The 26,484-nt window shown below is 40.3% G+C and overlaps 3 protein-coding genes across 7 annotated transcripts in view; 2 read left to right on the top strand and 1 right to left on the bottom strand.

Moving 5' to 3' along the window:
* Nucleotides 1-9: 9 nt before the first annotated feature.
* On the top strand, nt 10-2,953 carry pqbp1 (polyglutamine binding protein 1). 3 transcript variants are annotated; one of them, XM_027167140.2, is made up of 7 exons: nt 10-149; nt 352-418; nt 513-621; nt 1,403-1,503; nt 1,828-2,061; nt 2,200-2,263; nt 2,364-2,953. In XM_027167140.2, the coding sequence occupies exons 2-7, from the start codon at nt 352-354 to the stop codon at nt 2,539-2,541; spliced, it is 753 nt and encodes a 250-aa protein (XP_027022941.1). In that variant the 5' UTR covers nt 10-149; the 3' UTR covers nt 2,542-2,953. The 3 variants fall into 3 exon arrangements, with proteins under 3 accessions (XP_027022941.1, XP_027022940.1, XP_027022939.1); XM_027167139.2 differs by having other exon boundaries at nt 510-621; nt 1,831-2,061; XM_027167138.2 differs by having other exon boundaries at nt 510-621.
* Nucleotides 2,954-3,748: 795 nt separating this feature from the next.
* On the bottom strand, nt 3,749-11,323 carry gpkow (G patch domain and KOW motifs). Its single transcript, XM_027167137.2, has 11 exons — nt 11,117-11,323; nt 10,686-10,846; nt 10,246-10,385; nt 8,596-8,702; nt 6,773-6,980; nt 6,215-6,347; nt 5,500-5,734; nt 5,291-5,408; nt 5,127-5,196; nt 4,940-5,025; nt 3,749-4,293 (listed from the first exon to the last, which is right to left on the bottom strand). The coding sequence occupies exons 1-11, from the start codon at nt 11,296-11,298 to the stop codon at nt 4,171-4,173; spliced, it is 1,563 nt and encodes a 520-aa protein (XP_027022938.2). The 5' UTR covers nt 11,299-11,323; the 3' UTR covers nt 3,749-4,170.
* A 667-nt stretch (nt 11,324-11,990) lies between these two features.
* The window catches only part of LOC113656207 (membrane-associated guanylate kinase, WW and PDZ domain-containing protein 2), a 58,544-nt gene continuing 44,050 nt past the window's right edge, over nt 11,991-26,484 (top strand). The window contains exons 1-2 of one of the 3 annotated variants that reach the window (XM_027167327.2): nt 11,991-12,332; nt 12,497-12,570. Coding sequence is in view for 2 of the 3 variants with exons in the window: in XM_027167328.2 (XP_027023129.2) it covers nt 13,169-13,251 (83 nt within the window). In the remaining variant the exon portion in view is untranslated. Of the gene's footprint in view, nt 12,333-12,496; nt 12,571-12,922; nt 13,252-26,484 lie in introns of those variants that run through there. The other 2 variants (XM_027167328.2, XM_027167325.2) reach the window with 2 other exon arrangements.

Raw genomic sequence — 26,484 nt, 5'->3', positions numbered from 1 at the left:
AAAAAAAAAAGATAAACAATAATATAAAAATAATTTTAAAAAAAATGAAAAAGGGAACACAATAAGTGTAGAGTGACGTCAATTTACTGCGCCAGGCGAGAAAATGCTTTTTTAGTTGAATGAGGCGGTAGTTGGGTTTCGTTACAAAGGTAAATTTAAGCGTATTGTGGCTTGTTATTGAGTTGTAACGCTGCAACATAACTTTTATATGCTTTATTGTTTGAAATACGTGTTACTTATAAATCGCAGGAAGTACCATATCGTGCCTATAGAGCTAGCATTATGCTAGCTAAGCTAAGTATGTGAAGCTAAACGCAGTTCATATAAAACATGTCATTGTTTTCTCTCCAGATGCCTCTTCCACCTGCTCTTCTGGCTCGTTTGGCCAAAAGAGGAATCGTGAAACAGTCAGACCAAGGTAAGATGTTTATTTGCGTGATTCTGAGCCATTTCAGGGTTTCATACACCACCGTGTGACTGGATGTTTATCTTGTTCTCTCAATTGCAAGAAGCTGAAGAAGAAATCATTGCCGAGGATTACGATGACAACAACGTAGACTATGAAGCTACAAGACTCGAAAACCTGCCCAGCAATTGGTACAAAGTGTTTGACCCGAATTGGTAAGTACTTTCCAGGTGTAGTTTAACTTCCAGGGATTTAAAAGAGCAACCCAGAAGGTCAGGATGTGTAACCTCTAAATGGAGTTCAATCTGTAATTTATATGACATAATATAAATATATAATATAGCTACATATGGGCAGGATGAAACGTGAGCCTCCAGTATTCATCCTTAATTGCAGTCAGAGGTAAATCCTATGGATGTCATCAGGACCGATGGCTTTGTGGTGTCTCTTTAAAGGGACAGTTTTTGTCTAGTTGACATCAAACGAGAGGAAAAAGTCACACCGGTGAAGAAATGATTGTTTATAGCAGATAGCAGGCATGAACTTTCGTGGATGTCGCGTAGCGTTCCGCAATACAACCTATGACATGTTCATGATGACAACAAAACGAGTATTCTTTACCTCATTGGTTTAGTTTTGAGATGTAAGATTTCCCGTTTGAAAATTCTGCTCTTGAACGCTGCATGAATTGGAATTTTTTAATCTGTCCATTGTGTAATGTCTTCTGGGTATTGTAGCACAAGGACAGCACTAAACATAAAATTGTTAACACAACACTGTACGGTGTCCCTTTCATGTTAACACGTCATACTGGTCGTTGGTTCAGTTTTGCTGCTACATTCCTGTATTTGACTATACAAGACATTTCACTTACAATGCATTGGCTCGTATTTAAATTTGATGTGCGTAGAGGAATACATTCTACATTGAATCAAAAATCTTCTTTATGACACGATTCCTATGACTGCTACAAGATTCGCTGTGTGTTTGTTTTAGTGGACTTCCGTACTACTGGAACGTGGAGACAGATTTGGTGTCCTGGTTGTCACCCAACGACCCCAGCGCAGTCATCACAAAAGCAGTGAAGAAGCTGAGAGGTATACGATTGAACTGGACTTGTATTGCTGTTACTGCAGGATCCAAGCTTTTCATATCATGTTGTCACATCGGGGTAATGTGAACACAAGTGTAGCTGCAATATATTGCAAAACACATCAGGGGATAACTGCATTATCCTTTCCCCATTAAAGTAATGAGCTACTAAACTTGTTAATAGATCTTAAGGGAAAACTTGTGTTTCTCAGAATAACACAGTTTCAGTACACAGCTTGGAACGAGACAGACGTGAGAGATTTAACCCTGTGAAACCCTCATGTTCAGAACTCAGTATGAAATGCTCCTTCATTTTATTCTGCTCTCAGCAGAGATCACAGACAACAGAGGAGACGGTCACCATGAGAAGCCGGACCGAGAGCGCGATCGCGACAAAGAGCGGGAGCGAGATCGAGACAGAGACCGGGACCGTGATAGAGATGATGGAAGAGATCGAGACAGAGACAGGGATAGGGACAGAGACAGGGACCGAGAGCGAGACAGAGACCGGGATAGACGAATAAGACGAGAGGACAACGGCCCGTACAACAAGTCAAAGAGAGGTAACACCACAAAATTCCTTTCTTGTAAATTATAGTAAAGCAGTTAAACATTATTAAGCTTAACAAATTCCTGCAAACCTTTACTCAGTGTAGATTTTTGCTTTTCTTTTAACTTCTAATGATTGTTTATTTATACAGGCGGAAGCCGGAAGCAGGAAGAATTGGATCCTATGGATCCCAGTGCATATTCAGATGCACCAAGGTGACCACCAATGTCATTTCATCTAATCAACACTTTTTTCTGATTGTCCATTTAAAAATATATGAAAGATGCTGATAAACCACCGTTTGTGTGTGTTCAGGGGCTTGTGGTCCTCCGGGCTGCCGAAGCGTAACGAGGCTAAGACGGGAGCAGACACGACGGCAGCAGGACCCTTGTTTCAGCAGAGGCCGTATCCCAGTCCCGGAGCCGTGCTTCGAGCCAACGCTGAACACACAAGACGTCTGGAGGAGGACGACGACGACGACAATGACGACTAACCAGGAAGAAAACCTCTATAGAGCCTTCATAACAACCTGGAGAATGATAAATATGAACAGCCTTTAAACAATACATGCAGAAAAGCTCCCTGGATTGAAAATAAGTCATATTTCGATGAATGGTTTCCTTCCTTTTGCTTCAGCTCCAGTCCTGTCAGGAATGGAAACAGTGTCATGAAGTTGAAATAAATTCTATGGTTAATGGACAAATCTAAAAGAGTCTAGCGTATAAATCTATAGGTTTGGATTCTGCTTCTAGATCCAGGTAGAACACTTTTAATGGCAACTCCTCAACCGTCACTTCAATGTGTTTGTAAATCTAACCTTGTATTATACTATTGGTTGTATTTGCTGTGTCTTATCTGCTGAACCATCTTTACCATGCTGATGTTAAATGTAAATGTTTACTTTCCGGGCTTGCTTTTTTTTTTTTTTTTTTTTTTTTTTTTAATAAAAATTAATAATAATGCTGGGTTTATTCTAAAGACCTTTTGTGCATTGCCTACAGAGACTGCTTTAAAATCTATTTTGACTGATGGCGGTTTAAGGAGAAATATATAGCACTTTCTGTACCACTTATCTCATGTAGAGTCACGGGACACGAGGCAGGAAACACCCTGGATGGGTTGCCAAATCGCAGGGTCCAATCTCACATGCTATATAGAGACTATTTGAACTGGAAGAGGAAACCCTTACGCACAATGAGAACATGCAAACTCCACTCTTAATCACATTTTAAGATGTTTATGTTGCTATGAGAGAAATCCAGAAAGTGTCATATTCCAACCTGCCAAAAATGTGAAAGTATGCTTCATACCCATCCCTGTGCAAAAACATTCATTCAATCAGCCAATCACGTTGCAGCAAGAGCATCAGAATGGGAAAAAATTGTTGATATTGGTGACTTCAATGGTTTGAGATGGTGATCAAGCCTTTATTCAATCACATATACATTAAAACACAGTGAAATATAACTAAAAAATTAAAAATCACTCGTCGTAACTATGGTGAGCAGAAAAGCATATCGGAAGGAACAACACCTGAAAGCATGAGAAGTACGAACTACTACAGCAGATTCACCCAGACTGAGGATGTGATGCCACGATTGGCTGATTAGATAATTGTGAATGAATGAACAGGGATACATGTGTTCCTATTATAGTGTCAGATGAGTGCATACTGAATTATCACTCAAATATCCAACACCTTGACGACCAACACGAGATTTATTATATAAAAAAAGCTGATATGATAATGATTATGGCACATGTACAAAAATCTACTACAAGCAGTCTGTTTTCAGCATCTTGACGAGGAGAGAACATCATTATGTACAGAGGACAGTGAAGAACACCCCAAATCATACCACCGACCAGTCCTTTTTCGGATCCGACAAGTTTTCTGTAGTCTCTCCAGCCAGCCACCTGGATGCAGTGTGAACAACATTAAACTGTAATCAGTAAAATCTCAGACGCATGTTGAGGAGGCGACAGTGCTCATGAGATCCATGTGAAGTAGCACGTCTGAGTGAATCCAGCTAGTCGTGGCTGTAAGCATCTCGTCCGGGGTGAGTGGAGACGATCGTGTTGGTGGCTGCAGGGTATCTGGTTGTTTTGTGTGAGGTGTTTGTCAGTGATCGCCCACGTAATGGCAGATGGAGTCGTAGTCCAGAGTGAAGACCTTCTCCTCGAAGCGCTCCAGCTGCACCATGGCCCTGCACTTCTCCTTATCACGCTTTAAAATGTGGCCCACCTACACACACAAATTAATTACTCTTAATTACTCTTTTTTGATAAAAAAAAAAAAATTGTATTCTGCAATCTATAGCAATTCCGGATTTTTAAAAGTCACACCAAAAGTATTCTCTGATTATGTTGCATTTATAATTTTTTCCCGAAAGTCTGGACTCCATTGCAGCAGCTCCTATTGTCTGACTGACACGTAAAGTGACCGATCACATTTCGTTTTGTTTTCATGTTCAGGTGCATGAAAATATAAAAAGTCACTATTAACACAGACCGGTGTTTTAACCACAGCTTATTCTTTTAAGAAAGTCATGCAAATGAATGAGTATACACTGAATTTCACATCATTTGGAAATCCCTGCGTTTAGCTGAACCTCATAAGCACTCATCCCTTCACGGCTGTAAACATGAAGGAAGTAGAGGCGAAGCATGACGGCTTTGTTTAAATTAGAAACGGTAAGAAATGTGACGAACATCATGCAAAATCGAACATCAGATGACGACATCAAAACTCCTAAAGCGTTTCTGATTTTGTGTGCCGTATACACCGAGTTTTTATCGTAGGTGTGACAGTAGAGGCTGAAACTAAGCACCACCATATGCTTCTGAGGTCTGGTTTTACTTCTGCATTAACAGTGTTTGTGTGTTTCTACCTGTCCTCTGTTTTCTCCCAGGACCACCATGATGTTTTCTGCATCTCCTTTGGGAACAATGGTCTCAAGCATCGTCTGTTTGACATCTAAAGAGACAAAACCAGAAGAGGAAACAAACGGCTCGTTTATGTAGAACTTATGATTCGGGTTGAAAATGATTGCTAGTGAACAAAACCTAGTGTCCCACCATCTAGCAGTCGTCCTTCGTCTGTACGACAGACACAGATTTGTGGTGCGATGACGTCCTCGATTCTCATCTGAACACAGACAAAAATGCAACAGTGACAAAGCTTAGATAGAGTTAGTGTCAGCTGCAACAATTTTGTTCAAGCAGGTTGAATGATGTGCTACCTTAGAGTTGTAGTATTTGCCTCCTTTAAAGCTTTTGTCTATGAAGCGCACGCGGAGGTCTCTCTGGAGCCAGGAAGATGGAGACGATCGAGACTCCTTCGACGGGGGAGGTTTGTCTCTGAGATAAAAATAAATAAATGAATAAATAAAGTGATATAATGTAAAAATAACAGACAGCAGAACTCTTCAGACTATTCAGGTCAACTCACCTGTCCGTATCGGTTTCTCTGTGCTTCCTCTTCCTCTGTTCGTGCTCTCGATCCTTCTCTCTCTCCAGGTGCCGATCTCTCCGCCGCTCGTCTTTCCCGTTCGCTTTCTCTTCTGGTCTCTGCTGCTTGCGTGCTTTCTCCCGCTCTCTCTCTTTTTCACGTTCCTGCTCCTTCTCTTTCTCCTTCTCCTTCTCTTTCTCCTTCTCTTTCTCCTTGTGGGCTTTGCTGAGGCGGCCTGGCAACCAGAGAGGCCGGGTAGAAAGAAAAAAATCTGCTGTTCCAAAACGTATATCTACCTGGCATCACAGACCCTCTCAGCTCATGTCATGATGAATACAAAGAGAGAAAGAGTGAGAGAGAGACAGAGAGATACAAAGACACACACACAGAGAGAAAAAGACACACACACAGAGAGAGAGAGAGACAGAGACACAGAGAAAAAGACAGAGAGAGAGACACACAGAGCGAGAGAGACAGAGAGAAAGAGACAAACAGAGACAGAGAGAGACACAGAGAGAGAGAGAGAGACAGCGAGAGAGAGACAGAGAGCGGGAGAGAGAGAGAGAGAAAGAAAGAGAGAGATAGAGAGACAGAGAGAAAGAGAGAGAGAAACAGAGAGAGAGAGACAGAGAGAGAGAGAAACAGAGACAGAGAGACATGGATTTCTTTTATTAAAGAACGGGTTAAAACACATGCTCTCATGGTGGAGACTCACTCAGGTCTTTGCTGTATTTGTCGTATTCTTTTTGAGGCACCAGGCGTAATGTGTACTGACTGATAGTCACTGATTTCCCTCCAATGGCAAGTTTCACCACCACTCTGGCATTGTCTGTATCTACCCCCTCTATCTGAGACAGACAGACAGACAGACAGACAGACAGACAGACAGACAGACAGACAGACAGACAGACAGACAGACAGACAGACAGACAGACAGACAGACAGACAGGGATGGAGAGAGGGATGGAGAAGAGAGAGAGCATTTATTAGAAGAAAGCCTTAGGATACATTTACAAATGCTGGATCCAAATGCTGAATTAGATTAGCATGTAGTCATCTGCTGAAACACTCTGATGTGCCATTTTCTCCAAACGGTAACTAAAAGCTTCTGATTAAATATGATTTCAGAGTGAATTCAGACACTTACACCTGCAGGAAACATCCCACACTGACTGAGTGTGCGAAAACAAAATTCCTACTGTTCGAAAACAACCGGAACCTGAACTGAAGTCAATACGATCAGATCGTTATTTATTTTCATTTCCAACCTCACCTTCCCGTAGAGGTCTTTGTGAGCCCCGGTTTGGACCAATACACACCCTCCAGGGCCCAGCACTAACCCCTCATCATCTTTATCCCTCTGTTCTCCAGGTTTGGGTGGTCTTCGGGGCCTAGAGGGTTCCAGGTCCTTAATGGCAGAGCGATCGGCTCCCAGACCCAGGCCTTTGGGTCTTAGCTGGTGTTCTATAGGTTTAACATCTCTGAGAGAGAGCGATACAGAGAGAGAGAGAGAGAGAGAGAGAGAGAGAGAGAGAGAGAGAGAGAGAGAGAGAGAGAGATGGTGAAGATAAAATAACAGTAACACAGTATAAAGTGTACAGAACAATCACCATCCCACAGCCAAGTTGTGAATGTGACTGAAACGACCAACGGATTAATCTGTTAGCACTTTATTACTTTAGCTCTTGCTCTCTACTCGGCTCGAGGAATAAGTGTGACGCACTCTTCCATGCAAACCTGCGTGAACAGTGCAGACTGGTTTATTTTATAATGACACACAGGGCAGAAAGCGTACACAAATGTGTGTACTATATACACACAAAAAGCAGTGAGAGTATCACACAAATTAGCTGCCTCAAACACACACGTTCATGTTTGTATGAGGACAGATGGCAGGGTAAAATAAAAACAGAATCAACTTGCTACCTCAAGCAACCAATCCTCGGTCCTGCCTGAGTGCAGATATACTGTCATAGACTCACAAGCTTTATTCCTCCAAACTGTGCGATAAGACTGACTACGAAAAAAGCAAAAATAACACCGCACACCAAGACCAGTTTCAAGACCAGACAAGAAGGAGTTTCTAATGCAAACTGCTGTTCTTTAGGTTTCATTTAAAATCCTCACAAAGCTAAAACCTGCTGATTTACAGAACAAGCCTTTAAAAAAGTGACTAAAAGGTGTTTTTAATTTAAAAAGTCTTTTTTTATCATTGTTATTGTACTCCTTCTGATCGTGTTTCAGGTCAGACCGAACATGACAGCGAGCCGAATGTTCCATATTTATTTTACTATACAGTAGGAGACTCTTGTAGTGTTAACTAAAGATATACATCCTACATAAATAACATCCTAATTCTCATGACATTTATTAAATTGTCCTAAATGAGAGATTTAACCCGACGATGACCTAAATGGTTGTGTCCCGACCCCCTGTTTGTTTTTATTCTAGGCTTGGAATAGCTGAGTTTGTTAGAATATACTGAGGGCAGGTGCAATCAGTAAAGACTGCGGGAGCAGGAGGAAGTGGTGTCACATGGATGGTGGCTTAGAAACACACACCTGAAATATAAGGGCTTATACACTGCGAAACGGTCCAAAACAGAGCATGTCTCACAATGAAAAGTAAAAGCTATTGTGAAAGCTGTCATGTGGACCAGGAAACTAAAGCCTGTAGGAGGTGGTGTGAGTTCGGTCGCATTGTAACCATGTTATGATTCCTGTAAAAGTTGTTTAGGACACAAAATAACCAGCGCGTGTGTTTTAGCCGGTGATGACATCATCAGTTTCCACAACAGACGTGCAGTATGAGGGACAGGGGAACGTTGGGAATGTTGTGAACAGGGGAGTTTCTTTACTGTGCACAATACCAAAGGTTTGTGTTGTGTTTTTCGTGTACGTTTGTGATGTAAGATAGATGTAAGGATGTAAGGGAGTTAGAAAGAATCAAAGTGAGCCTGAAGCCAGGTGAACACTGCGAGTGTGTCGAGGACAATCACACTGTTTAGGATCATGTTCCAAAATACAAAATTATAAATATGTCTGATGATTAATCTTTTCAACAGAGAGAGACACATTGACAGAGATGATGTCTTACTGTTTGAATGTGCGACCGATGCCTTCTCCCTGCTTCCAGCCCATTCCTTTCAGCATGGCGAGTCCATACGCCTCCACCGGAACCTGCTCATAATCAGCCTCTGTGGCCTGACAAATAAAAATCATATAAATAAACACACACACACACACACACACACACACACACACACACACACACACACACACACAGTCTGCTTCTGTAGATGAATTATCAGATACATTTCCTCATGATTCACACCAGTCAGTTGCCAAGTACCTTCCCACACCCACCCAATTAAAAACATACGCTCATCACAGATAAACCTGATGCTGCGTATGAGGTGATAATTAGATGCTCTTTGAAATCCTTTCACTTAACACACATAAGTAACAAATCTAATGCTGCTGTGACTCTCCACTTCATACTAAAGAACTGGGGGGTAAAGCGAGGGTGAGGCTGAGAACGGAAGTGAGCACAAGCCAAAGAGAATATGCCAAGTAAGCAGTAGTGACCAGACACCGGGCCTGCTTCATCGCTCATTTCTGTAACGCAACCTTTTCCTCCCGAACACGCCCACACACCCGCATGCATGCCTTTTCTGGGACCTGCTATTTGAGTCTCGAGTATTTAGGAGTGAAAAACCCCGTGCTGACACAGCTGTATGCAGATGACCGGATTTGACCAGAGAGAGCCGGATTTGATAGACAGACTCGAGAGCCGGGCTGTGCACATACATCTCAGGTAGATGTGTACGTGGTTACTGTATTGCCTCCCATTTTTTTCATGCATTTCTTAAGATTATAGAAATTAGAAATTTTCTTTAATAAATATTGTAAAACCATTGATTGTATACAGTATACAGTATGCAGGCGTTTCGGTATTAAAATGGTGCTTCTTCGAGATTAGGCTGTAACAGATAAGTAACAGCACTAGCACTCTGTATGTACGCATTAAAGCCTGAGTATTTAGTATAGAGTCACAGACGTAGCGTTGAACTAATTCACCCCACTCCAGTAACACCAGATCCTGGCAGAAAGAGGATCTCGGAGCTGATCATTCACACTGCATTTTTAATCCTGACCCGAGATCAGAATTAGTGTTTAATTATCAAACCCATCCAATTCAAGGAATAATGAAATGTGTGTAACTGAACAACTAACTAACTGCCGCCTCTTCCGTTACATGATGTGATCATGTGCCCCACTAATTCTGTACCCTAATGCTACATGTTTAAAAGCGTGCATTTTTATCTGTCTCATACACAAACCGGAAGAGTTTATGCTAGGCTGGGCATTGTGCATCATCATCACCTATTCATGCATAACTCCAATAATTATACCACAATTAACTCCCACTCATGTATATCACTATAGATGAGGTCAGCTCTAATATTGGAACTGTAGATGAACATTTCATCTAAATGAGCCACAAGTGCATTTGTATAACACGCACACAGGTCTGATCGGTAGGTGGGATGATGCTGAAGTCAGCAGACCTAGGGGTTAGTTATGTTTGTAGAACTTCAATCCAAGGTCAACTGTGTAAAGTGTGGGATCATTATGACATTAGTGTACTCCCTGGTTATACAATCTTCCATTTTTTCATCCCAAGAACCGATTGTTCTCCTTCATGTTTTACGGCTTCTACGTTCTCCTGTCTTTCCTGACTCACCGACTCGGGCCGGAGGTCCACGCTAATGTGATCTCCATCCTCGAAACCCTGCGGCACCTGGTTCTGCATGAGCAGTGGGATGGACAGGTTCGGGTCGACCTGAGGACCGTTCTTCCAGCTCTCCTGCTGCTTCTGAGACTCTGAGAGAAGAGAGTAGTAACATGGAGAAGACATTCAAGCAAGAATATGACATTTACTGATTATGTGCTATAGTGGTTTGTATGCAAAAATAAGTACATATGTAAACAAAGACAAAGAGCAAACGACATTCATGTGTCTTGTTAGTCAGAGTGGTGTGATTTGTTAGTTTCATAGACCAGCAAGAACATTCCGTCCGGAAATAATTACGGTCACACGTACAGAAATTTCATATGTCCACTAGTCTTAATATATCACCACTATATATTCTGGAACATTGTGTAGAAAGCATGAATTGACACCTTCAATAAGTTCTTTGATGGCCTGAGACTCCACAGAGTCCTGCTGCTGTCCTGATGGAGATTCCTTCCCATCCTCCTGCTTCACCCCTTCGTGTCTGTACCATCGGTTCTTCTGGATCAGAGGAATGATGAGCTCTTTAGGTTTGTCCACCGGCTTGGTGCTGCATGTTAGGGTGAATTACACAGAAAATATTTGTGACTACTGGGTATATTAGGTCATGTCCAGGACTCGCGTATAATAATGAGTAATAATGAGCATGTCAAGACGGACTAACAAAAGATCTAATACACTAAAAATACCCTTTAGTCGGACAAACTTTATACGTGTGACATAAATGATCTAAAAACTACTTCAATTTAAATCCCTCACAACGGAGCTAAACATAACAGCTAGCTTAGAGAAATACTGTTAGCTTGTAGCATTAGCTTACCTTTTTAGTTCCTTTCCCTCGACACCTGTTAAAAAATCTCGCTCTTCTGCTTTCTCAGTTTTGACTTTATTTATCTTTTTGCTAAAACCGAAAGAAATTAGACCAGGCTTTGTTTCTCCACCTTCTTTCTTTAATGGTTCTTCATTATCGCCGCGGTCTTGTTGCGGCTCCGGCGACGCCATGTTTCGGACTTATTAGGGTTATTGGCAATACTGATGGGTAATGTAGTTTTATCGCAGGCGCTACACCGTCTAGAAATATGAGGTTACAATACGTTTCCCAGAATGCACCACAATGTGTACTACAAGTGAACACCGCAATGACGTCAAAAGGGAAAACCACTTCAAAAGATATATCAATTTGGATTAAAAATAAATAAATAAATAAATAAATAAATAATAAATAATAAAACCAAAAACCAATAGTAAAATAAATAAATAAACTAAAAAAATAAAGATAAATAAATTTAATAATAATAATAATAATAATAATAATAATAATAATAATAATAATAATAATATATTTCATATATAATATCTGGTACCAATTCAATTAGAAGTTAGTCCTACTCATATAAATTAATTCGGTTTGTCAGAATTTATTATTCATTTTGTTTTGGGCATTTTTAACCTTATTCTTATTCTAAGAATATTAATAATAATTACATTTTATGTTTAAAAGTACATTTTTGTGGGTTTTGTAAGCTTCAGGAATGTTTATATATATATATATATATATATATATATATATATATATATATATATATATATATATATATATATATATAAACTTTACCACAAAATCCTCTCTTTATTTTAAATGGACAGACTGAGATCATGCTATAACCCGTGAACTTTCACTTGTATTATGAATAAAGTTGCTCTTCCAGGAAGCTCTTCTCATATTTCGGATTTTAACCCGAAACTGCCTGAAAGTTACCTGACGCGTTCACACTATGGGGCGTTTCTTCCCTATTTATTATTGCTGCTCTCATCCTGCGCTCTGTTCCCTCCCCGTGTCGCTCCTTATATTCCCCGTGCACTGCTTTTGTTTCTCCCTCGGATGCATCTGGATGTCCCGTCATGCAGTCTTTCAGCTTGGTAAGGGGACCGAGACCGGGACCGAGACCGGGACCGCGTCTGCACGCGCATCATGTCATTAAAGCCGCGGGACGCGCGTGGCTCTGATCCAGACTTTCATTATCGATCCCGTCTCCGTGAGTTGATTACAGAGCAGTGATCCCCCAAACACACACACACACACACACACACACACACACACACACACACACACACACACACACACACACACACACACACACACACAAACACACCGCTTAATAACGGAATGTAAACGTGTACACCGGCGTCTGTACTACAGCTCACAGTCGGACAGAGCTTCACTTACAGGCTGATTTACTGGTCGCCATGCAGAGGAGGCGTCCGGTGTCAGAGGTAATGCTGTTTATTTCAGTTAAATGCAAGATATGTGTTTGTGTGTGGAGTCAAATATGTTGTCATGGTTACAAATGTCAAAAAAAATAAAACAAATAAATAAATGAAAAACTGTGACACGTTTCAGCCGCCTGTCGCTGTCCTTGAAGGCTATTTCGTGATTGTGGATTTTTTTCTAGAGCGCCGTCCAAGTTTGTGTGTGTGTGTGTGTGTGTGTGTGTGTGTGTGTGTGTGTGTGTGTGTGTGTGTGTGTGTGTGTGTGTGTGTGTGTGATAGCCGTATCGTTTCTACCCCCCCCCTCCTTTTTCTCCCCACACCGGTACTGAAGCTCATCCCGTTTAACGGCCCTCTAGCTGCCACACTGTATTTTAAACGAAGCGTTTGGTGCGCGCGCGGCTCACGTGCGCACAGGCACAGGTTTTTAAAAGCTGACCGTTACACAGTCGTGGGAAAGTAACGGGGAAAAATAATAACGGCCAAATCTGGAAAGACTGTTTGTGTAAAAAAAAAAAAAAGAAAAAAGAAAAGAAAAAGGACTGTTTTCCGTCCTTCTGTCTTTTATTTTTTCTTGTTGCTTTTCGAACCTCAAGTTGTTCCGATGTACATAGACACGTTTAAACGGCTCCTTTCTCAACGGCTCACCTGCCTGAGGAGAATGTGTGTGTGTCGGCGGCAGTGCGGGTGAGTTATTTACAAAATATTTGTGTGTGTGAGTGAGTGTTTGTGTGTGTGTGTGTGTGTGTGTGTGTGTGTGTGTGTGTGTGTGTGTGTGTGTGTGTGTGTGTGTGTGTGTTTGCGTGAATGTCGTGTGAGAGTGTGTGTGTTTGAGTGTGTGTGTGTGTGTGTGTGTGCGTGAATGTCGTGTGAGAGTGTGTGTTTGAGTGTGTGTGTTTGAGTGTGTATGTGTGTGTGTGTGTGCGTGAATGTCGTGTGAGAGTGAGATGACAATTGAAGATAACCAAACTGTAGACAGATGTGTTTATTAGCTAAGTCTTGAATTCCCACAAACCAAGTGACCAAGTGACCCACAAGAGTCAGGCTGCCGAATTAGGGACACACAATAGATTTGGATTATTAGTAGTAGCCTTTATTGTCACTGATTTGAGCGATCAGAAATCAAAGGTACTTTTCATTGTCGCGCAGGTGGTTCACTTAAGTCTACATCTTTTGTACCAGAGCTGTAATTATTTATCATTCACTGGACTAATTAAGAACCACTGATGTAGCTTTACACTGAAGGGATGCCATGTGCACATTCCCTGGTAAAAACCCTTTACAAGAAAAGTTGTTGTTTTTTAACACTACCTTTATTTCTGGGTGTATCATTACATACGTGGTCTTGCACAGATGTGGGGAAAATATCCATACACTCCAAAGAATAACTTGCATTTTCCTTGTTGCTGAATGCTACCATTAAATGTAAACATGTTCTGCCTTGGAAGTGCATCATTTCGTGTACCTTTAATTATCTTTTAGGGTCTAATGATATACAGTAAATTGTTTCTAATACACCGATCACTCGTATAATGTTGCTTAGGGTTTCCTTGACGCTTGTGATAATGATGGAGTAATGTGCCTGACGACAGTTTCAAAATGTTTACATGTTGTATAATATCATTTCACAATACAGAAGAGTTTTATGAACATTTGTCATATCACTCGATGCTATTAGGTGCGCGACTATTGTGTATAGGCGTGTTAAGCATAAGCATTGCTGTAATCACTCAAAGAGATGTGTCGTGGTGTGTCAGTGTTTTTCTGTCAGGTGTCCTATTTCGTGTGTGTGTGTGTGTGTGTGTGTGTGTGTGTGTTTGTATGTTTGTGTGCACAGCATCTGGGTGTGTCTTACCCTTATAGTGATTAAAGTGATGAATGCTGTGACCCTGCCTTTCCTATACATTGCTGTAGACTGTGGATGCAGCCAAGGTTACACTATAGTTATTAATCATTCATTTGATATGACACACAGAGAGAGAGAGAGAGAGTGAAACAGAGTGAGATACACGTGGAGAGCATGGGAATGACACGGATAGGAGTGCGAGATTTGTTACGAAGGGGTCATTTCAGTCTTTAATCAGTAAATCACACGGATGTAAATACTGTATGGGTGTGGGTGATATTTGTACTTTTATTACCCAGTGTTCCAAAAACAAAATTCACCCTACTTACCTGATACCATTAGCTCTAATTGTTTTCGACTGTGAGTTTGAAGTATAGCTCACGGTCTTTCAGTTTGAAGTACAGAGTTCATGTTTTGTGCCTGATGGTTAATTGTCTGATTGTATGCAGCGTGCATGCTCAACCCTTCATGCATATTCAAGAAGGTGTGGTGAAGGTAGGATGGGGGAGGAAGATGGTGGGGTAGTGGACTGCAGTTTACCCTTGGCAAGTAAGAGTAGAGCAGAGATCCACTGACAATTCTCCATCTGTGAGTTCTCTCAGGATAATCTGCAGTATTAAAACTTTATTACTTTTAAAAGGGGTTCCTCTGTAATGTTGCACAGCAGCAGCATTTAATAGTAGAATGATATAATCCACCCTTATTAAAGCAAAATAGAAACATAATAGGAAGTAGGGACTAAAATAAAACTCTGTAGTACATTAAAGAACAGACAAATCACAGGTTATCTACAGGAAACTATTACAGCAACATTAAGAGCAAGTCCATGTGTCATTATTTATTATGAATTAGTAAATATCTAGTTTATTATCATAAAGGAATTCGAAGCATATTAGTTCTGCTGTCTTGAAAACCTCTTATGCTTCTATACAGGCTTTTAATCTGTATTCATCTTTGGTGGAGTCTGAGCGAGTTTAATTTAAAATCTTGCAGACACCAACTCCGGATTTACACACTCTAAATCCAACCAAATTTGATGCAACAATTTATAATTGATGACTTCTCGCGCAACACAGTCCAACATTGACAAATGTTCCTGCACGAAGATGATCAATGCACTGCAAAGCTCAAACTTTGTTCGTCGATGGCAACTGGCTGAGCCGATTCCCTCTTTCTTCTTTAGTCCATCTAAATGAGCCTTGCGGGTGAGACAACTCTCATGAACCAACTCCAATTATAAATCAAGCCGCTGATGGATCGCACAGCTCAAGGTGGATATTTATAGCCGTGTGCAAAACGGCACCCTGATAAAATTGTTACAAGCAGATAGACCTGTACGTGGCCTTGAGCTGGAAGCTAGCATGGTGGCCCAGAAAGGAAGGAGGGGAGGGAGGGTGTGTGTGTGTGAGGATCAATATCAGGTGACAAGCAGGAGAAGAGCAAGCAAGGTTGTGATGGAGAGAGAGAGAGAGATGGGCAGAAAAAGCGATCATAGCAAGGATGAAGGAATTAGACAAAAAGGGACCAAGCGACGCTCAGGCAGGGAGAAAAAGGTTGATAAAAGCGAGGATGAAGAATGTGGGAGGGAGAAATGATGTAGAGGAGAGAAGCAGGGAAGCTGAGAGGGTCACCTTCAGCGTTGGGGACTGATTCAGCACATTCTCCCTCCCACTCGGGTTACTACACTGTGACCTAGCACAGCATGCTAGGGGCTCACAGGCCAAGCCTTCCTCCTCTTGTGCCATCTTTCCATCTCTGCCCATCCTTTATCTGTTTTTTCTACTTTCTATTTTTTTCCATAGCTAATTTTTTTAGTATGGTATTAGTATCTCTTAGTATCTCTTGTCATTTCATATTTTGTTCTGTCTTTGTCAATCATTTTACATCGTTTCTCTTTTTTTTCTTCTTTCTCCAGCCTTGTTAAACCATTTGAGACTTCAGGACTGCCATTCACTCACATTCAGAATCGTTCTGTCATCCTCCTGCTCTGGAGTTGTTAATCACTGACGTTTCCCTCAATTACCTCTCATATATCTCCCATAATCGGTGCTGCTTAACAAACGTTCATGCTAAATCCTGATCGGCTAGAATGTTATACAAGCTTTTAATTGCACCATATCACTTTACTATATTTATTTTCTTTATAGGATTTATCTGTTAGTGTTCTGTTTATAAGGGAAATGCAAATCCGACTGCTTTCTTCCAGGCAACTAAGAAGGAGACGTCCCAGAGAAGTCTCACGAGACTAGAAGATGAAAGTAGACTGTCACAACTCATCCTGATTGATTTGTGATTTTCACATCAGTATTTAGTCCAGTGTAAACATTATATTTGCTTTTCATCCCTGCTGTGGTTTAATCAGTAGTGTGTTTCCCAGTACACTGCCCTAAATTTGCAGGGGCGTTACTAAATACCCTCATAACCTGCTGGATGACCAGACACAACTGTACAGTAATATCAGCATAGGGGGCATGAGCATTTTTTTTGTCTTCTAACCCAGATCCAAGTTGGTTCACATATTTCTCAGCAAATATGTGAAAACATGCTACCCAAGGACTTGCTGTTGTTTTGTCAAGGTCTTAAACATGATATACAACCACAAAGATGTTATCAAAAACGGGATACGGGCTACAGCTCTCTAAAGCTGTCCATCAACACGGGAATCAAACACGCAGTCACATCTCTGTTAAGGATTTCTCCTTCCCATTCTTGTAAGGCAATTCATTAGCTAACAAGGAGCCATTATATTAGCCACAACCCACTAAGTTACGTTTCACCTCAAGCGGAACATGCCCAGAAGACTAGCTAATAAAGGTATGATTTTGCTACTACAGTTAAGCAATTCTAAAGCAGGCTAACACAGAGGCGCATACATGTGCCTGGGCGGCTGCGACAGATTGGAGGTCGTTGGTAACTGAAGACGGTTTGGCTGCCTTCCAAGCTCCTCCAGCGGAGGATGATCAGGGTCAGAGCAGTCAGATACAGGTTAGAACAAGGAAGAGACATCAACTTTACAAAAACAAGTTATTAACGTCAGGCCAGCTGTAATTACAACAAAATGAAAAATAAAAATGTGAGCAGAACGAGAGTGAATAATCAGTTTGGATGACAACCCAACACTCACAGTATATATCAGCTTTCAGAGGAAATACACCACAAGTTCCTGCCTAAATGTGCCTAAGAAAAAAGTACACTTAACCCTGTCTGCCAGCAAGCTATGCCCCATGCATACGTCACAGCTACCACGGTCACATATAGCCACTGACTTCATCACTGACAACCCCATGTCTCAGAATAACACAGTCATTAGTGTAAGAGTAGACGGCGTCTCCAAATCCCCCACGGGACCTCTTTCTATCCTTTGAGATTGCAGTAATGGAATTAACTCACTGGAATGAATAGTTTATGTATAACTGGATTTAGCAACAGAGAAAAGTTTAAGTGATTTAAACTTGACAAGGTAATCCTATAGAATTGCATGACAGTTAAATGACTGTAGGCCAGTCAAGTCAAGATCAGTCAAGCTTCACATTCATTTTAGATCCAAAAAAGCCATTTGATGAACACTGCATTTGAATAACAAGGAAATGTCTAAGGTGCTTTAATTCGTATACTCTAAATTCACTGCCTATGGCAGTGAAGTGAAGTACTTAATACTTTCTTAATAGAAGTATGACCGATCTGAATTATTAGACGTTATCGCAAAGCTTTTTCTAAAGCTTTAACGGTATTATTCAAACCCAAAGTGGAAATGTAATGTATTGCATCCTGCAATAAAATTGGGTTAATATGTTATACTGTAATACTTTCTCTTGTATATATACACACAAAGAGAGACCAAGGTTAGCATTTGACGGATGCCATCAAAGAAAGTTCAAGCTTTTTCAATGATGAAAAAAAAAGACACCAAATAAAAAAGACCCTACAGTGCAAGTCAAATCATCATCTCTGGCAATCTCTCAGGAGAAATCCTGCAGTAATCATTCTCTCTCTCTCTCTCTCTCTCTCTCTCTCTCTCTCTCTCTCTCTCTCTCTCTCTCTCTCTCTCTCTCTTTCTCTCTCTCTCTCTCTCTCTCTCTCTCTCTCTCTCTCTCTCTCTCTCTCTCTCTCTCTCTCTCTATCTATCTCATAACTGATTAACTGTCAGAAGTCTCTCATGCAATAAGAAGACCAGAAAAAAAACAGGCATCGCTGGGATCACACACACAAACTTTTGCTGTAAATTTGCTGGACTAAACCAATACAAACAAGGAATCAGATGGTTATGGACAGATATTTCCAGCCTGCATGTTTACTGCCAGCTTGATGACACTCGAGCTGTGGAGCTCTCCATGTTACCTTTATATATTAATGAGCAGGAATATTTAGTATGCCATCAGTGAAAAGGTGCTTTTTAATGGTGGATATGATTCACATAATGTTTAAAACTAGTTATTTATATAAATACCTAGCAATGTATTGAGTGCCAGCTGCATGTTCCCCCTGCTTGGACGATTTATTTTCTATGTTTTCTAGGTGCACTTTCAACAACGCATCAGACTTGAGAGAAGAGAGGTTGACATTAGAAGATTAACAAAAGTGAACTTACTCTGATTTTAAATGGGGATCCACAATCATGCTCAGTTTGTTGTGGTGGGATTTTGTTGTGTACGGTGGTACTGCATCAGCTTCAGTGAGCCTCTCTTCTGTGCTCAGCATCTCTGCTGAAATGGAGGCATGCAGAGATTGTACCAGGTTGTCAACACCGCTCTTGGTGGCATTGTAATGCTGGATGATTTCAGGCTTGTTCTGCTTGCCTACCCTCCATGTTTTTGTCACGATGCATGATAGAAAATAACAAACACTTTTCTTTCAGCTGGCACAGTTGGATTTGAAAGCCACAGAAGATTTTTAATCTCTTTGGCCATATTTCTATTTGGCAACATCACCTCAATAGCCTCTGGTTTGTTAGATCTTGCATATGTCAATCTATCATTTTAAATCTCTTCAGCCAGTGGGATGGAGGTGAATAGTTCCATAACATTTTGTGGATATGTACCACTTGATATCTGGAAACCCGAATATGAATAATGATTCTTTTTATCCTTTTTTTTATCCTTTTAGGAGGATGTAGCCCATTTGTACTGGGGTCAGATGTGAGCCCAAACTAACTAAGTGCTCAGAAAATGGCAGAAATAACAAAGAAAATAACATATAATAATAATTAATGTACATTTGTTAAGGACAAGCTGACTGACTTCAAGTCAAGACATTTTAAAGAGATCACATGCATGTTTTATTTACTGCTTTTCCTACACAGGGAGCCTGGTGTCTATCCCAGCCATGCACAATGGATGGTGCACTGTTGATAAGACCTTTTTACTCTCCGCAGAAATGAATTGCCTCATTCGTTATTTTGTTTATGCAGAAATATAAATTCTCATACATTATTACATTATCCACAATTCAAGTTGGCTGCGAAGCCCAAGCGTGATTAGGCTTGCGTATCTGATGTGATGGAGAGCAAGAGGCGGTGTATACGAGACAACTGATGCGTGAAGCTGAAGTTTACTCGGAGACAGCAGTCAAGCCTGTCAGCTGATTAACAGCAAAATGAAAGGGACAGGCAGACTATTACTAAAACAGCAGTGCATCATTTATGTACACATCCTCTAATGAGAGAACGTGGGAGAGAAGAACCTTTCTTAATTCTGTGAAATTGAGGGACAGTTTTGGCATTGTGGAACAAGGCTTTAAACTGAGCTTTATCTTGAACCATATCGGCATCTTTACCCAACTTTGGATAGGTTCAAATGCAGCACATTTTCATCCGGAAAGAAGCATCCAAAATGTCCTCCCATTTTTATTGTGATTAGCTGCTAGTGATGTGTGGATGTTTTTAAAATGATGGCATAATTTATGCAAAAGTCTCTAATCATGCTGTCAGATGTATCTCCGTAGTTGACACGATGCTGTATAATCTTCCTCAGATGAGGCAGCAGCATAAACACCATCAGTTAAATTGCCAATATTTTAAGGACATCAAAAAAAGGTTTTATATATCACGGCACGTTTACTTTCCAAGTCACCGTCCCTACAGCTTAGGTCTTTTTCAAAAGAATATGTGAGTTCAGGGCTTTCTGGGACATTTTTAATAAACCTGATGCATATCTGGATGTCTAGGTTTGCTTAACAATGTGTCAGCACAACAGTTGTTCGCGAGTTTAAACACCTGATACTTTTATGTAATGTCTAAAAAGTTCCAATTAAGACAGCCTGGAGCTGTAGAGGGTAGCATTGCTTGCAGTGTCGCTTCACAGCTCCAAGGCTTGAGACTAAGCTTGGGTTACTGCAGATGTGCAGTTTTACATGTTCTCCTCAAATCCACACGAGTTTCCAGGTTCTCCAATTTCCCGGTTCCTCCAAAAAACATGCTAGGGCCAATTACAATTGTGTGTGTCCCTGGATAGCCTCCAGATCCCTTGACTAAGATCTAGTCATTATTATATATGAATTAAGCGATGGAAAAAAATTATTCAACACTTAAAGGACTAAAATATAAAATGTTGTAAAAAATATTGTTATATGTATAAATACAGTTCTGATGAAGTAGAACGAATCCTTTGCTCCGCGTCCTTTCTAACGAATCTAACTATACTCTCTTACTGCTGTGAAAGAGCCTCATTTACAATCTCCTGTTAAAGGATTATACACATTATCTCCCCTCCCCTAGAGCTTAAAAGCTATTCACAGTGGACTTAAGTGTGAAATTCATAAATCAAATGACAGTTTTCTCTCTAACTTAACAGCTGAAATGATCTCAGTGCAATTCGATCTCTGCCGTTCATCATACAAAATGTTTTTTATCAGCAAACTGCGTTTATCTGCAAAAGTCTTCATTTAGTTCTTATTATATTCAAGGGACAGGGGCATCCCTTTATCTCTCTTCATTTAATTGGTCTGCTCATAGAGATAGTAAATGCTGGAAAAGCTTAATTATTACCCAACAATGAGAAGTAATTGCCTTTTAGTCAGACACAAGTTTTGGAGGAAGTACAGATAATCAAATGGCGACTTTAGGAGGTGCTCGAAAATCTGACATTTAAGTTATGATTTCACAGAGCAAATTCAACTACTGCAGCAAAATATGTTGACATTTCCTCGTTCTCTCTCAAGAAACAGTACTTTCTCCCAAATGCATGCTTGCAGTCTTATGTATAATTCTGTAGTGGTGTAATAATGGAAATTTTATAATATTATTATTATTATAGAAATCAGGCGGCAAAGATCTATGGCATATTTGTCTGTGTGTTAGTATGAAATTACACTGAAGAGATGGCTGCATAGCAGACTTGGGGGGGGGGGGGTTTATGAAAACAGATCACAGAGCAAGGAGAAGGAAGCGTAAAGGGATACGCAGCGCTCAGCTCTTCCCTGACCTTAAGCGTTAGCGTTTTAAATACTCTTTGTTGCATCTTTACACTAGCTGCATATGTCTCGTGAGCCTAATAGAAGATGCTGTTTCATTAAGTCAAGTAACTCCTTCATGACCTTCAGTGACTTTTATTTTGATCATATTTGTAACGTTTGCAGTTGACTTTTCCTGGATAGACAGAAGCAGATATATACTATGATTATTACCGGCAGTGTGTTTATTTCCCAGGTCGTAAATGACATTCTCTTGAACTAGAGAGAGAGACAGAGACACACACACACACACACACACACACACACACACACACAAAATCTTTTGCTATAGAGGCAACTAACACCAAATATATCCCTGAATGTCATACGATCTAGCAAGAGCCATGTCATACCAGAGGTCACATCATACATATAGAGCTTCCTCATTCAGTAGGATTCCCATCACGTTACACTTTGGAGGTTGTCAAACATTGGCCCAGGTGTTAAAATAATGCCTTGCATTTAAAAAAAAACAGTATTCTATTTATTGTAAAATCTTCATGGTACTAAATATTTGCAGATGTTAAAATAACAATAAAATCGCAGAGTCATACATTTTAGTATGCAAAGAGCACTAGGTAGGGTGTACTACAACATTTTATTATACCATATACAGTAAAGGGTGCAACCACAGTAAATATGGAGCTGTTTAGAGTTTGGCCACCTTGATGTTAGAAGATGATGGGTAGGAAGTAAATAGTCACTGTAAGTAAATCAAAATATATTAGATGTAAACCAGATGACGGATCAAGTGAAGACTGAACGAGGATCATTGTTTGATGACTGTGTCTGATCAATCAACAGTCTGCACTAATTTTAGCTCGACTCGTATGTCCCGCCTTGGCTCGTATGGTACCGTTGCAAGAAGGATAACCATATTTAGATTCAGATATGACCGAGCCTCATGATTAATTTAGCAGGCAAGACATCTTACAAATTAACCCATGTTGTGTGATTTATGTTTCAGCTTTTGAAATATTCACTGTTTTCTGCTAAAGCTATTGTAGTCACATTATGTGCGCTTAATGTCATTTTCCATCGACTAGGAAATGGCTTCTAGTTCTAGTAAAAAACTGATAGTGTTTCATTTGAGATGATATCACCATTTTATAATTTGTATACTAGATGGTAGTGAACATAGCACATAGTGTATAGTGCATAGCATGTAGAATGTCGTTTGGGACAAACATACAGTACTATAACCTTTCTTTCTTTATGAATGATTCCAAGTGGTGCAACAGAACAGCGTTTGCCCTATCATTGGGACTTTGAATCCTTAGCTATCTCTTGGGAGTCCAGTAAAGTAAAATTGGACTCAATCAAAGTGACATTATCCAAATTGTGGACATCTATCTGCTGATGTGTGTGGACGAGGATAGATGCTTTCCTTTAAGAGCTCATCTGGTCAATCAGCAGGTGGGAGGAGGCAGGGGCCGGACAAGTCTTGAAGGAAGCCTGCTAACTGCTAGCCTTTACCCTCTGTGATTGGAAGCTGTATAACAAAGAGTTGGCTAGTGGGGGGAAATTGGCAAACGACCAAATTGGGCAAAAATGGAGTTAAAATAATTATTTTTGACTGCCGAGTGCAATGTATCCTGGTGTGGTGAAAGTGAAAGGTGTTGTTTTTCACCGAACAACCCAAAAAGTGCTTACTCAGAAGGCAGAGTAAAAACAGGATTGGAGGGAAAGGGATTTCCAGCAGAGACGGATTTGCCTGTCAACAGTATGAATATAACATCATCCTTCTGCAAGGAACCCTATCTTTATGTTAGGTGGATTCGTCTCTAGCTTCCTTCTGCATTATTAGTTAGATAAAGTAATAAAAACACAATACAAAAGACAATAAAGATTCCACACAATTATCTGACCCAAAAGCAAGTTTAGTGCTTTGAAATAACTGGCACATTTAATACATGTCATGAGCATGATGTTTTCTCACAATTCATCCTAGGAAATCTTGCTCTGGAAATTTGAAGACAAAAATGCTTTAGATTTTAAAACACTGGCTGGTGTGTGCGTTAGGTAATGTTTCACAAAAACACTTTATCAGATTGTTTCAATTGTTTTCGTAGAATTTTTTATTCGGTATGGCATAATTTATCATGTGCTTCTGCTACATCAAGCCAATAACATCATCTTGGCCCTTTATGTGAAAGAAACCACTCTTACAAACCTGATTTGTCTAACAACTGAATTTATTTGGGGAAAAATAAATTTGAGTAACAAAAAATTTTACCTCTTAATATTCTAATATTAAAGGCTAAAATATTGGGTTAATTCCCAACTCCACCCTGTGTACGTTTAGTTTGTATTTTCTCTTTGTGCTTCCAGGGTTTCCTCAGGGTACTTTAGTTTCCCCCCCCAGTCATGTGTTGTAGGCATCTCTAAATTGTCTGTGAGGTGTGAAAGGGTGTGTGATTGTGCCCTGCAATAGGATGGCTCCCTGTAAAGGGTGTCCCTCACCTTGTGACCCGAGTCCCATGGAATACATTCACAGGCCCCCACCCACATCATGTAAGAAAAGTGCAACAGAAAATGGATGGATGGATGGATGGATGGACGGACAGACAGACAGATGGATGGAAGGATGAAAAGAAGAGTTTGGATCAGTTAATGAATATTGTCATTGTATGGAAATGTTGTTGAACCTAAGGCATAACATTGTAATAAATTAGAATTTAATTGTTGATAATATTAACATTGTGATAAAATCTGAAAATTAGAATAACCACGAAGGACTACATCGTGATTAGATTGAGCATGGAAAAAAATAAACAACAATTGTAATTACATTCGTTGTGTAAACAACCCTGAGTGAACAAATATTGATGTTATTCTAGTCACAGCAGCACAGTAGGCTTCAGAGTATAGAGTGGGGAGGAGACATGGGATATGAGAAATCAGAAAAGCAGTGTGTGTGTGTGTGTGTGTGTGTGTGTGTGTGTGTGTGTGTGTGTGTGTGTGTGTGTGTGTGTGTGTGTGTGTGTGTAAATATATCACTAGCCCTGTGATGCTCCATTAACAAATCACACGACCTATCGACTGAGCTTTCACTCAATATCAAATTAAGCAAAAATCCAGCGGTGCCACATGCACGGTGAAAACATGTCAAGGCCATCTTGTGTGTTTTGTGTTTGTCTGTTTGTACTTGTGTCCTGTCTATCTGGCTATGGACACCTGAGCTTCCAAGGTCATAGGCAGGACTTCTCTTTCTGTGCTAGCAGCAGTCGGCATGGTGCCTGGCTCAATCTATCTCTGTCTCTGTAGTCACAAGAAGAAGAAAAAAACACTCCTCCTCCTATCATCTGCCTCATCTACAGGAGGTGGAGCCGAATAGCTGACCAATCGGCCAGTCGTTCGAGTGTGTACAATTAGTCATGTCTCCTTGGCTGCTCCTCAAGCTGTGTAATTAGCCTCATTAAGCCTGGTGGTAGGGCAGCCTGAGGGGGCGTGCACACACATCCATTTCTATCATTTCTTCCTCACCGTCATGTCATCTGATTGTCCGTTCTGCATGTCTTTATTTCTAGTTTAAGTGGATGCATTGATCTCCTCTTCAAACACATTAAATTGCGATAAGTGACAGAACAGAAGATTCGGTTTGTGTAGAATCCCAAGCTAACAGCACAATGCTGAGTGGTAAACAAAGTACTGTCTTTAAGTCATGCAACATATATAGCTGTAAAAAAATGTCACTGTTCTTCTAACAGATCCTAGTGGCTCAGTTAGGCCTAGAGAGAGAAAAAGGAGCCTGATGGTTTTCTCCTGTTGTAGTCCATCCACCTCAGGATACGTCAGAGATATTTGCTTCTCAATATGTCTGCAAAAAATTGTTGAATTATCATAGACATCATGTCATGTCTCTTTAGTTTGGCCATTCTCTTCTGACCTCTGACCTCTCATCAGCAAGTTGTTTTTTTTTTAACTGTAGAGACTGCTATGCATCACAACATAAGTTTTTGTAATAGTCAACAGTAAAGAGCTCTTTTCACATGAGCTGCATTTAGCTTTTAACGCACAACAGACTAAATAGCACTGGAAATGATGATTATTGTAAATATTCAGGAAAGACTGTAATTCAGCTAATAGCAGTATAGCTAATAGCATGGTATTAGAGAACAGTGTACGAGGTTGAGTTTAGTGGTAGCTATCTAGCTTTTATCTAGATATTGTTAGCCAAATATTGTTCACAGATAAGGATTTTAGAAGAATAAAGCCATTATTTTTTTACATATACATCACACATATACAATCACACATAACAGTTTAATTTCTTTTCCCTCAGTTAGCCTAGCATATTAGAATGTTTGGCTTGGACAAGATAGTGCTAGCTTACTGCAGCTGTAACCATTTTCTGTAACCATCATACCACCAACATTATTGCTTTGGAAATATTTAGCTGCCTAACTTGTTAAGATTAGTAACCAACCAAACACCCATCCAATTTAAAAAAGAATTGACTTGAGTTACATGAGCTCATAAAGTATCATCAATACAGCTCAAGAATTATTAGCACCCTTGGTAATCTTTATTAAAGACTCCCATCTTCTTCATTTTGTGTCTTGTTGCTTTTACTTACATCTTTTTTTATCACCCCTTTCCATTCATTACACTAAAGTTGGCCAACG

The sequence above is a fragment of the Tachysurus fulvidraco genome, chromosome 14 (genome assembly GCF_022655615.1).
Source record: "Tachysurus fulvidraco isolate hzauxx_2018 chromosome 14, HZAU_PFXX_2.0, whole genome shotgun sequence".
Taxonomy (NCBI): Eukaryota; Metazoa; Chordata; class Actinopteri; order Siluriformes; family Bagridae; genus Tachysurus; species Tachysurus fulvidraco.
The sequence above is the reverse complement of the archived record's forward strand: the minus strand, read 5'-3'. Positions and strand labels throughout refer to the sequence as shown.

Bases quoted from the DNA above. Each gene is read 5' to 3' on its own strand.
- pqbp1 (XM_027167138.2), top strand. From the start codon at position 352: ATGCCTCTTCCACCTGCTCTTCTGGCTCGTTTGGCCAAAAGAGGAATC. The intron at 419-509 runs GTAAGATGTTTA...CTCAATTGCAAG, and splicing joins CGTGAAACAGTCAGACCAAG to AAGCTGAAGAAGAAATCATT. The intron at 2,062-2,199 runs GTAACACCACAA...TTATTTATACAG, and splicing joins GTACAACAAGTCAAAGAGAG to GCGGAAGCCGGAAGCAGGAA.
- gpkow (XM_027167137.2), bottom strand. From the start codon at position 11,298: ATGGCGTCGCCGGAGCCGCAACAAGACCGCGGCGATAATGAAGAACCA. The intron at 5,197-5,290 runs GTAGCACATCAT...GTCTGTGTTCAG, and splicing joins GCAAATACTACAACTCTAAG to ATGAGAATCGAGGACGTCAT. The intron at 4,294-4,939 runs GTAGAAACACAC...TTGTGTGTGTAG, and splicing joins TGGGAGAAAACAGAGGACAG to GTGGGCCACATTTTAAAGCG.